At 43.0% G+C, this 13143-nt stretch overlaps 1 protein-coding gene across 1 annotated transcript in view; it reads right to left on the bottom strand.

The window, feature by feature from the left end:
- Positions 1-304: 304 nt before the first annotated feature.
- Positions 305-13143, bottom strand: part of CACNG8 (calcium voltage-gated channel auxiliary subunit gamma 8) — a 35592-nt gene continuing 22753 nt past the window's right edge. Inside the window, exons 4-5 of the mRNA XM_014052459.2 lie at positions 8905-9045; positions 305-4375 (exon numbers count right to left, since the gene is read on the bottom strand). Of these exons, the coding sequence (XP_013907934.1) occupies positions 3729-4375; positions 8905-9045 (788 nt within the window). The 3' untranslated portion in view covers positions 305-3728. The remainder of the gene's footprint in view (positions 4376-8904; positions 9046-13143) is intronic.

Below are 13143 nucleotides of genomic sequence, written 5' to 3'. Positions count from 1 at the left end.
TTTTTGTTGTTTTTTCCTCTGTTTTTAAAGGTAAAAATGTTTAATAAAAACTATTTTAAAAAAACAAAACAAAACGTTTTGTATGTTTTATATGTTCACATAAAAAAACAGATTTTCAATCATACCACTACAATTCCCACCTTAACATTTTTTTGACCCTACCTTGTGGATACTCTGGTGTTAAATCTTTGGCTTTCTTTCACAGCCCCACCCCCAAATGATCTATTCTCAAGGCACAAAACTTTCTACCACCCACAGTTTGGATATGCTTTTCTCTCCCTTCAATAACATCTGCCCACAAAAGTGTTTTCATAGGACTTTATTTGAAAGGTAGATTCCAGTAAAAATCCATGCATTTGTTTGTTGCTATTATGACAGACAGACAAGTGTTTTCATTGTTAATGTTTCTTCTGATTTTCCCTTCAGCTATAAGTTTCTCTGTGTAGCACACTCACTGGATTTTTGCCAGTGTTCCTGTTCTTGTATTCCGAACACTTCTTAAAAAAAATACGAAACCCACTTTATACAGAAAAACTTGGAACAGATGATACTTTCCCACCGAATAGTGTCCCCTTTCTCTTTCCACATTTTAAATGTCCTTCTTTCTGAAGAGTTTTTTGTTTTAAATGATATCATTGTCACAAAAAGAATGGAAAAAAAATCTCACCCTTCTCTACATTTTCTAAGACCTGCTCCGAACAAAGAATAATACATTTTCATTAAAACATATGAGGAAAAAAAATACTTCTTCTCCAAAGCCTAGAAGAAACAGTAAACAGTTTCTAACTGTTTTTCAGATTCCCATAATATTAGCTACTGAAAAAACAAAGCATGTCCCTAATGAACATCTTGGCAAACTGTATTTCTATTACCCAAACAATAAATTGTTCAAAGGTTTTAGTTACTCTTCATGACAAGTGATTGATAATATGTCATCACGTTATTTTTTTATTCCAAGCAACCACACAGATAGCTTTTCTCCATGACAATTTAACAGCATAATAGAATAACAGAGTTGGAAGGGACTTTGGAGGTCTTCTAATCCAACTCCCTGCAAAAGCAGGAAGCCCTATCCCATTTCAGACAAATGGTTGTCCAATCTCTTTTTAGAATCCTCCAGTGTTGGAGCACCCACAACTTCTGGAGGCAAATTGTTCTATTGATTAATTGTTCTAACTTGTCTAATTTATCTCTAACCTGGTTCTTCAAATCAGTGTGTCATGATGAGTAGCTGAGTTAAATCACTTTCTCTTCTGGCTTGAAATTCTGCATGAGTGACCCCCCAGAGTGGCAATCTTAAACTTTCTTACTAGGAAACAGACCCCATTAGATATAGGGCTAATATAGTAAAGACAAATAGGACTTTTCTATTAATTCTGTAACCTGTGAATTCCAAAGCAAAATTCGGTGGCCAGAATGATACTAATTCACTGAACAACCAGACAGTAAGGTTGCTTAGTCAGAATTCTACTGCTTCTAATTAATACTTACTAACTAAGCAAGATTGCAACAGCCTTCGTGGGCTGCCTGTGTAGTTTCCGCTGATTTGAATATTTGTTTAACATATTGCAGAATGTGGATCATTTGGTCTATAGTACTTCTCATTCATGGAAGAAAAAGTAAGATTCTGGTGATCCATCTTTTAATTTACATTTTCCAATCCATTTCCATATATATTAGATTACAGTTCTCCATTTTATTAATATCTATTTACCGAAACCTTCCCTGAGTCCGTGTTTTAGGGTCACTATAAAAAATAAAAATAAAATAAAAATAAAATAGTACCTATCTGGCACCTGACTGCCATAGGCTTTAATAATCTTGGCATAAACCAGCAACTTTCAGCTTTTGTTTTGTAGTCAGGATGTAGCCAAAATAAACTTTGGGTGAGAATGTCACTAAGTGGAAGATGGGGTAGTGGTATATAAATTATACACTAGAGCAGTGCTTTTCAATCTTGGCAATTTTAATTTCCACAGACTTCAATTCCCAGAATTCTCCAATCAGTAGGTTTGGCTGGGGAATTCTGGGAGTTGAAGTCTATGTATTTTAAAGTTGCCAAGGTTGAAAAACACTGCATTGGTCCTTATGGGAGCTCTGGGTGGTGCAATTGTATAACAAGGAGATGCAAGGTTGGCAGTGAGGATTTCCAGATTGAGGGAAAGCATCCACCAGCGAAGGAAATATGAGGGTAAGGAAGATCCTGTGTTTCACTACTGACCAAAAGTTTAATTAACCAAGTCCTATGAAACATCACAAGAATTTCAATAGTCTCTTCATAAATATCTCTAGGCGTATATTTGTGTCTGTGCACTTATAAATTTATCATATATGTAAAAAGTCTTCCTAGGAAGCTGATTCTGGGGTAGGTAGGATTGGGCAGAGATATAAACCATCTCTGTTTCTTTGTTTTAAAGTTCTTCCAGATATAGAAAAGAAGATAATAACGCTGGGAAAAATCTGTCAGCCGTTCTACTGCAGCAGCCTTCTCCAACCAGCTTTCTTCCAGATGTGATGAATCATCAGATCTCCCATGATGTCGTCTGACAACCAGGGAACTACCGTGGATCATGTCTGGGGAAGGCTGCTCTGTGGGGTGGACAAGACAAACCACAGGACTAATAATTGGCAGAATGTCACTTCAATATGGACAAGGGACAATTTTATAATACAGCAAGGATTCCCTCTTCTCCAGAGGCAGCTTCATCTCAGGAAAAGCTATGGCTCGGTCTTAAAGAGTTGGGCCAAAGTCAAGGATAAAAAGGAAGGAAATATGGCAAAACTAGTGGATTCGAAATACTTCTGACAACCACTAGGGGGCAGTAGGTCCATTTAGATTTTCAAACCCACCCACCTTTTTTTTTTTTTTTGTACTGTTCTCCAGCACTGTTTGGCACAAACTTTTGTCAGCCCTTAATTAAACTGCAGTGGAAGAGAGGGTTTCCTTTTCCCTCTGGAGGAAACAACAAATCTCTTGATCCACACTGCAGCCCCAAATTTGGCACACTATGCTGTGGAAGCCATTTGTAGGAGGCTTAGGAGTGGGGGCTGGGCCTTCGTCTATACTTATCCCTTAGCAGGCTGTAGGAGAGGTCTTCACTTAGTGTGTGAGAAGAATTACGTTTCTTCCCACGACTACAGAGCAAATAATCACAGCATTGCTTTTGGGTAGTCCAGGGTCAATTCTGGTTCTCCCCAGTGTGCCCGCTTGAAAGGACTGTGGTGTTTGAGTAATTTCTTTTGATCTGGGTAATAAGAATATGTGCACCCCTTTCCTGAAAGCCCCTTGGTGAGCACAGCCCAACTCCTTCACCTCTGTTCCACTAAAATTGTGGTTTTGGATCCTGTGGTTGGGTGAATCAGAGGAAGTGGTTGGTTGAATGGATTGAGAGGGGAAGGAGAGGGAGAGGAGGGGGAAGGAGAGGAAGAACGGGAGGGGGGAGGAAAGGGAGGGGAGAGAATGAGAAGAGGGGATAAAGGAGGGGAGGAGAGAGAGGGGGTGGAAAGGAAAGACAGACGGGAACAGGGAGAAGAATGGAAAAGAGAGGAAGGAGGGGAGGGGGAGAGGATGAAGGAGCAAAGCAAAGCAAAGCAAGCAAGAAAAATGCTCACTGGATGGATGGATTTCTCGCTTCTCAACATTCTGACTTGCCTGATGTCCTCTGAACAGTATTTTTTTTTCTTCCCCTTTTCTCCTTCCCATGCCCTCTCCTCTCTTAGGTCCATCCCTACACTGGCGTGGTCTTCCTGTTGAGTGTGTTGGTGTTGGAGGAGGCATCCTTACCCAGGGTACCAGTGGCTCCTGCTACCCCAGGCCCAGTCACCGTGACTGTCACTCCAGGATCTTTGGGGAAGGTGTTGTGCAACTGTAAGAATCCTCCGCCAGTCCCGGAGGTCACCCCGGAGGTCGTTGCCCCTGTGGAGGCGGTCTCACTGGCACCGCCATAGAGGGAACTGACGTTGGCCTTGGACGGGTCCCTAGACAGTGTGTACATAGAGATGTCGGTGGAAGGGAAGCCCTTCAGGCCAACGGGGGAGGTTTCTCGAGACTGGGAGGGCTCAGTGGAGCGGGAGCTGGAACGTGACCGGCGACGGTATCGGAAACGGTAACTGGGCAGGCGTAAGATGGCTGAGGAGGAGGAAGAAGGGTTCTTCAAGAGTTCTGTGCGGCTTTTGCAATGGGCTTCGCGGTTCTTCTCAATGTATATGTTAACCGCCAGAACGCCAATCATCTCAGCCAGGATGAAAGAAAGGCCACCAAAATAGAAGGACCAGCCGTAAGAATAGTGGCTCTTCTTTTCATCGTCACGTTTTGTGCCGGGATCACCAGCATTGGCTGAGATGTAGACGATGACGCCGATGATGTTACTGAGGCCTGTATGTGAGAGAGAGAGGCAGAGACAGACACACAGAGAGAGAGACTGAGAGCATCAGGGTTCCAAGTAACACCCCCAATGAAAACTCTGAGGCCTGAAATTCCTCAAAGTTCCATTTTATTAGAGATGTCATATTGGCACATCTGGGAAAACCCAAATCTGAAAGTTTCCAGATTTTCTCCACCCAAAAGAAAGTTCAATTCCCTGCCCAGCACCACATGTCCATCACAGGATCCAATCAGGCACCCTCTAAAACTGGAAATGCCTCCCAGTCACCTCACCGCAGCTGCAGGGCAAAACAGCCTTGATTTTCAGAGAAAGAATGTTGTTATGGCTACAAATCACCCATGCTCTGTATAATCCCCCCTCCCAGTTTCCCACAATAGAAAATGTGGCAGATCAGAAGTCCCAAAGTTAAAAGACAGCTTCCAGGCCTGACAGGGAGAGGTTGACGATGGACTAAAAAAAGAGAGCGAGAAAGAGGAAGAACCCTAAACAGGAAGTCTTTGACCTGCAAACATTTGTTTAGCAACCATTTGAGGTTACAACGGCATTTTAAAAAAAAGACTTGCAACCAGTCTTTGCATTTACAACTATAGGTAGTCCTTGACTCACACCAATTCATTTAATGACCATTGGAACTTACACTGGAACTGAAAAAAAGTGAGTTATGATAGTAGATTTTAGGAGGAGCCCCCCCCCATTCTACTACTTCTTACAATACTAGACATTTATCAATTATTAATAGTAGATACTTCAGGTTTCTAGACCAGTGTTGGCCAACCTTTTCATCACCGAGTGCCAAAACCAGAAGAGCAGATGCTATTCTGGGTTCCGGCACACACATGCATGCCGGCCAGCTGGTCTTTGTTTGTGTGGGAGTGCCGGAAACTGGAAGATCAGCTGCCCCGTGTGCATGCGCGTGCCGGCCAGCTCCTCTTTCAGGTTCCAGTACGTGCATGTGCGCCAGCCAGCTGGTCTTTGCGTGCGCATGCGTGCACCAGAACCCAGAAGAGCAGCTATCAACGGTGTGCATGCCCAGAGATAGGACTCTGTGTGCCACCTCTGGCACGCTTGCCATAGGTTCACCATCACAGTTCCAGGTTCTATCATATCTCAAGACTTAAAATGGACGCCTAACATAAAAAAGTCATTAAAAAAAGCACAACAAAGAATGTTCTTCCTGCTCCAACTCAGAAAATTCCGACTGCCCAAGGAGCTGCTGATACAGTTCTACAGAGGAATTATTGTCTCTGTCATCTGCACCTCTACAACTGTCTGGTTTGGCTCTGCAACCCAACAAGACAGACAGATTTCAATGGACAATTAGGACTGCAGAAAAATAGCAGTTGCTACCAGCCTGCCTTCTGTTGAAGACCTGTATACTGCACGAGCCAAAAAAGAGGGCTGTGAAAATATCTACAGACTCCTCACATACTGGACATAAACTGTTTCAACTTCTCCCCTCAAGACAATGCTATAGGGCATTGCATGCCAAAACAAGTAGACATAAGGACAGTTTTTTCCTCCAGCCACCACTCTGCTAAACAACCGGTTCCTACAACACTGTCAAACTACTTAGTAGAGCTGTATTACTATTCTTCTCATTTTTCCTATGTCCTTATCTTTTTATATAAATTCGTTGCTTGTATCTTACGACTTACATTGTTTTATTTAGTGAAGCCAGATTCACTTAACACCCATGTTAATAACTTAACAACTGCACTGCTACACTTAACAACTGTGGCATGACAGGTTGTAAAATGGGGCAAAACTCACTTAAGAAATGTTTCACTTGCCAACAGAAATTTTGGGCTCAACTGTGGTCGTAAGTCAAGGACTCCCTGTATTACAGCATCTCCACAGTCACGTAATCGAAATTCAAGGATGTACTTGGCATCTGGGATGTACTTACGACAGTTGACGTGTGTTGCAGAGTTGTGGGATTGCCGTTTGCGACCTTCCCAGTTGACCTCCAATAAGCAAAGCCAATGGGGGAAGCCAGATTCAATTAACAATCACATGATTCATTTAACAACTGCAGTGATCTACTTACCAACTATGGCAAAACAGGTCATAGCATTGGGTGCAGCTCATTTAAGAACTGCCTTGGTTAGCAATGGAAATTCTAATCCTAATTGTGGTCAAAAGATTCAATGGCAGGACAATAGCTGCATTGCTTCAGATTACAGCATCTCCGGCAATTGTTGATTTTATTTCATTTGTATTGGCAGCTGAGAACCATCTCTTTAAGAGATAGGACAAGAACTTCTAAACTCTTTCTTCTCTCTCTTCGGTGGGAGGGAACTGGTTTTTATTTTTTGTTTTAAAGTAAAAATAGCTTTGCTAAGCCTTTTGGGAGTATAATACATTGATTTTACCTTTTTTTTTCTTAACAGCTGAAGAGTGCACTGGTATAATTGGTACTTTCCCACTAATTTGGGTAGTGCAATCCGAGAAGTTTCGAAAGCTACAAAAAATATGATCCATGGCAGGGGTGGGTTTCAGCCAGCATTACTGCTGGTTTGTTCGTACACCTGCATGTGTGCGCATGTGCAGTTCAATGGAAATTGTTCTGCGCATGCATAGAACTTTAAAAAAAAAAAGATGGTGGTGGCGGCTGGGAAACCGGTTCGGAGGCGTGGGCAGTCTGGGTAGCTGCGGGTTCTGAGAGCCAGGTTGGCATACCACTACCAGTTTGGCCAAACTGGGCCGAACCAGTAGGAATCCACCTCTAAACCATGGGTCACAGCTTGCATACCCTACCCTAGATGACAGAGAAAAACCACATCCCCCCCCTCCCTCTCCCTCTCTCACACACATAGTGAGATTGGCCTCTATTCAGAAAGAAATACTGATGGAAGATAATATTTGTAGCTCAGGATTGGACTGCATGGTCTTTGATACATTCTGAGCTTGGTTGCTTTCTTGCAGACAGTTCATTACCCAACTAGGTAACGTCATCAGTGCTAGAAGGGTGTGGGGTTTGCATGATTGACGATGTTACCTAGCTGGGGAACAAAACATCTGCAAAAAAAAAAAAAAAAAGCTCCAAGCTCAAAATGCATCAAGGGTCCTTCACAAACTACTTTTCTTCAAGGCCTCTGATTCTGAAGCATCAGCGGTTTCTATTGGTATTTGGTACTTCTTGACTTTAGATCCTGGCTTCCCTTGGGTCCTGCCAGGATGCAGATTTTGATTATAGGGCTGTTTGAGTGGAAAGATAGAAAATTCATTACCGTTTGGATGTATACAATGGGAGGAGTAGGAAAATGAAAGGGCCTGGAGGTCATTTAAAATCCTTACCTTATTTTCAGGGCTGGAAAAGGAAGAAATAGATAAACAGACGTACATAAGAGGGATGAACGGTAAATAAATAAAGAGCAGGAAGATGGAGAAAACTTGACATGTCTATGTGCATGAAATAATGCGAAACATGGGCCTACCCCCCTTCATATGGTAAAGCCACCGGGCTCTATAGTGCATTTATATTATAACATTTGTACTTCTGGCTAAAGTTAGGCCTGCTAATAAGACATTCTAGAGATGTTGCAAACCAGGACATACAATTCGAAACCCTTCCATATCGAGCAGAAAAGGAATCAATGACAAACAGGAATATTCCAATTGTGCTTTTTTCCTTCGTTTTTCCTTGGAGACGTTTTGCTTCTCGTCCAAGAAGCGTCTTCAGTTCTGAAGAAGCTTCTTGGGTGAGAAGCAAAAAATCTTCAAGGAAAAACCAGAAAGTCCAGTTGCCTTTTGAAAAAAAAACCTTTGGGACAGCCATGGACCCGGATGACTGAGAATCTCCATAGACACATAGGAAAGCATATCAAATCAAAATGGCTTCCCCCTCCCCCCCCCACTCCAGACCCAAGTCTGCAATCAAGAATTGCCAATTACATTTCCGGTTTTCTGTGGTCAGAACACAACCAGGAGGGAAAAGTGGTGATAGTTGTGAAGCTGAAGAAGGATGCATGAAGTTGTACAAAGCGAGTCATGGCTCAGGAGAGGTGGATTACAAGGATGAAGCATTTGAGTTCAAGAGACGAGAGTCCCAATGAACAAACTCTCTATGCCACTAATCTCTCTAGAGATCCAGAGAAGGACAGTTTGCATCTACTCACTGTACAGGCAGTCCTCGACTTACGACCATTCATTCAGTGATGATAGTGTTGAAAAAAATGGCTTGGAACTGGTCCTTGCACTTAAGGACTATTGCGATGTCCCAAAGGTGACATGATTGCTATTTGGTTGCTTGGCAAAACAACAACAACATGTATTTATGATGTTTGCATTTTCCCCATTTGATCGCCATTTGCAACCTTCCCAGCTGACTTCCAACAAGCAAAGACAATGGGGGAAGCCAGATTCACTCAACAATTGCAGTGAAAAGGGTGGTAAAATTGGGCACAATCACACGAGGACTCACTTAATGACCACATCACTTAGTGACTAAGGTTGTGATCCCGATTGTGGTCGTAGGTCCGGTAAGAACTACCTGCATTATCCCCACTGTAGAACTTACCTGCAGCAACAAACAGAATGCCAGCACCTAGAATAATGTTGCGCTTCGACTTGTAGACACGGCTGGCAGCTACGCAGAACCCACCCAGCAACAGCAAAAGAGCACTTAGGATAGGAAAGATGCTTGAGGCTCGTACCACTCCTGTGGAGGGAGCGGGGGAAGGGAGGGAGGAAGGAAAAGACGAACATAAAATGACATGCCATAGCAAAAAATTTTATGCATGGGAAATTGGCAACCTGGAGACAATTTTGATCTAGTCTTATTCATGTTATTAGATGATATTCTGTGCATTTTCTCAAGTAAGTTTATTTTTGTTATCAATGTCTACAAATGCTAAAGCAGAGGTGGCCCTTTATGACTTATGGACTTCCAACTCCTAGAATTCCTAAGCTAGCAGGGCTGGATCAGGAATTCAGGCAGTTGAAGTCCACAACTAATAAAAGGGCCCCACTCCTACACTAAAGCATGGAGCCCTTTGGAGCAGTCCTCATGAACTACACCAGGGGTGTCAAACTCAAAGCCCAGGGGATGGATCTGGGCTATGGGATGCTTAGATCTGGCCCATGGAGCCACCCTAGAAACAGCAAAGGATCGACATGCAGTGCTTCTGCCAGCAAAAATGAAGCTCTGGAGGGCTGCATGCAGCCATCCCAAGCTCTGCTTTTGCTGGCAGAGGGTTACAGGAGGCCGTCGCAGATGAAAACAGATCCCGTGAGGGCCGCGGGTGGCACTCCCAAGCTCCCGCAGGTTTGCAAGAGGCTATTGCAGCCAGAAATGGCGCTCAGGAGCCCGTTTTTGCTGGTGAAGCGCTTGGGCCTTTTCAGGTGCTCTTGAGAAGAGTGACATTGAGCTGGCCACACCCACCCTGGTCCTTCAAGGTCAAACACAATCCTGATGTGGCCCTCAATGAACTCCAGTTCATTATATCAATCAATACACTATAAAATGTGTCTTACATGGTATGTTACACCAAATATTCCTGAGCTAACTATGGTCTCCATAAAGCTTGTTTCATTTACAGGGCAGGCCCCAAGCACACATGGCATAGTTACGGAGTCTCTGTGAAAAGATGACAAAAATCCAGGGACATCCTGATTTGTATTCTAAATCTCCAAATGCCTTTTTTAAAAGATTGGATGTTCATAATATTGTACAGTAATCACTGGATGTTACAAACAATCTTTATTCCTTCTTGTGCCAGACAAGAATGAATAGTAAGGACCTTATAACTGAATGTTAATGGGAAACCAATTCTTCAAAGTTGACTTGAAACTCTCTTTTTTGTACTGTATTTCATGGGTTGGTAAAGATATTCAGATAGTCAGATGATGAGGTGGAAACTAACTGCTCACTTGTTTTTGATATGGAAAATGTTATTTCACCCTGGATTCATAACCGGTGGTTACTCTGTTAGGATCAGTAGTGGGTTCCTACTGGTTCGGACCTCTTTGGCTGAACCGGTAGTGGTTTGGCGGCCTGGGTCACTGGAACCGGAGCAGCCGAGGCCTGCCACAGCCCCAAACTGGTTCTCTGGGCAACGCCATAGGTGCCACCATTTTGTTTTTCACTTCTGCACATACGCAGAACAATATTGCACTGTGCATGCATATACAGTGCCCATCAAACACACACACATACACACCCAGCGTCCCCACGAGCGAACCAGCAGTAGTGCCTGCCGGAACCTACCCCTGGTTAAGATTACTCTAAATCTGGATAGTTGTGACTTCTGGGATGCGGTTTTGAGTTTTATCACAGGGCAAAAAGGTCTCCATTCAGGTTAATGCATTTTGCCTTTTGTATGATTAATGTAGTTTTATACAATTGTAACGCTTAATGAAACATTCGTTTTTTAAAATAATTAACATGCAAGTAAGCGAGCTGGCTTGCTGTTTGTGAATTTCCAGTCATTTACAGACCAACTGGGGATCCTTCCCCAACCTGTTCTTCACATGTGCTGGATTATTTATTCATGATAGCTGGAGATGATAAGAATTTTAGTCCATTTAATAAGTTTGGATCCCTGATAAGAGAAAGGGGGGCAGCATTGGCTGGTCCTGCAGTTTTCTTGGCAAGGTTTTTCAGGAGTGGTTGGCCATTGCTTCCTTCCTAGAGTTAGAGGGACTGCCTCAAGGTGACTCAGCTGGTTTTGTGCCTCAGGTGTGACTAGAACTCCCAGGTCCCCGTCCCCAACTGGGTGCCTTTAATCACTACACCAACTATCCCTTTTTCCTAATTTTGGCCCACAATAACCATACAAAACAGCTCCATTTGCCAGCTGCATTACTGTGGCAGAACAGGAATTGGCAACAGAGGCTGTCCAGCTTATGCTAGTAAATGTTCTTGCCAGCAACAGGAGTGATGGAGATTGTTTAAATTTGCCAAGTGAGAAAAAACCCTCAGGGTTACATCCCCAGCCTTTTATATCCAAAAGAATCCTGCAAACTGAATTGTTGAGATCGTTACTAAATGAAATTCTCAAAACATGACAGAACAAAACTTAAACCTGTAGATAGTGTTAATGGAATCAAACATGCTAATTCCTTAGATTCAGAAAAAGCTGAGCCAAATCCGTAAATACTCTTACTTCTCTGATTCAAGACCACTGTCTGCATTTTAGAACTAACTGGACAACCCACTGGGTTATTTTTTCAGAGATATTTCCTTAAACTGAGAAACAGAATGACCACAGACAGGCAAAAAAAAATGGGAGCGGGAATGACTTCTGACTTCCTGCTGTCTTCCCCATTGATCTTCCTTATGGGCAGCTGGCAATGAGTATTTGGAAATGATGATCACACAGCTGTGGCTGACTCCGTCCACACTGCAGTAGTCACAATTTTGTGAAAACAATTAGTGTGAAGATCCTTGAAATTTCAATTACATAGGAGTAATGAGTCCCAGATTTTGTATGCATTCTTTAAGTTGGTGGACTTGAGGTACCCGATTCAAATATTTTTGCACTATGATGTACCATTTGGGCTAACTGAAGGTTACAAGCAGACAAAGAGACAGGAAAGGATTAGTAGAATATAGATAACACCATTTTTATGGGATTTTTCAAAGGATCCTAGGATTATAATAATGACACACATAATAGTTTTTAAACACTTTAGAATAATAGGGGGAAAGCACACACAGTATTAAATCAGCAGATTTTACTGTAGAGAGTCAGATTGGTTTGGCAATTAAGACAGATGGAAAATACTGAGATGGGGGAGGTTATTCTTTATAGCTGTAGAAGGTTATGGAGATAGCCTTGAATAACAGTATGCAGCAAGTGTTAGGAAAGTACAGGTAGTCCTTGACTTACAACAGTTCATTTAGTGACCATTCAAAGTTAAAATGGCACTGAAAAAAATGACTTATGATCTTTTTTTCACCCTTATGACCATTGCAGCATTCCCATGGTCAGGTGATGTGATCACTCTTTGCCACCTTCTGACGTGCAAAGTAAAGGGAGAATCCAGATTCACAACAATTGTGTTACTAACTTAATAACTGCTATGATTCACTTAACAACTGTGGGAAGAAAAGTTGTAAAATGGAGAAAATCTCACTTAACAAATGTCTTACTTAGAAACTGAAATTTTGGGGCTCAGTTGTGGTTATATGTCAAGGACTACCTGTGTGAATTTTGCCAGTAAGAACTGGAAAGCATGAAGAAAAAACTCAGCATTCTACACCTTGATTCTCTTTAGTATGGAAAGGAAAAATGCAGATTGGGTCTCTTGTGTGTATTATTAGTCTATGGGTAATGGGCTAGTGATGGCCTTGTTTCCCTTCTATCTCCTTGCCACCACAAGAATAAACTGACCAGGGAAGTGATGCTAGTGTCCAGGAGCAGAATATGACCTATTGTTTCCTTCTCCAAGTGATGCTCTAAGCCCGTGATGGCAAACCTATGGCATGTTTGCCACAGGTGGCCCACAGAGCCCTCTCTGCGGAAATGCGAGCCGTCACCCAGTTCAGATCCACCGTGCATGACGCACACCTCCCGCCAGCCAGTTAATTTTCAGGTCTCTGCCGCGCAGCAAGAGAGGCACATGCATGCACAGGTACATGGGGGGTAGCATGGGGGGCAGCACTCCCTCCTCCATGTCCCGTCTTTGGTCCCAGGAGGTCTCAGGGAGGCCTGCTAAGCCCAAAATGGGCCGCTGGGAGGGTGCATCCTCCCCTCCCATGCCCCATTTTTGGTCCCAGGAGGCTTCAGGGAGACCTGCTAGACCCAAAACGAAC

The sequence above is a fragment of the Thamnophis sirtalis genome, unplaced genomic scaffold (genome assembly GCF_051295495.1).
Source record: "Thamnophis sirtalis isolate CommonGarterSnake01/CBP01778 unplaced genomic scaffold, rThaSir2_p1.2 scaffold_4, whole genome shotgun sequence".
NCBI classification, from domain to species: Eukaryota; Metazoa; Chordata; class Lepidosauria; order Squamata; family Natricidae; genus Thamnophis; species Thamnophis sirtalis.
This window is presented reverse-complemented; position numbering and strand designations above follow the sequence as displayed.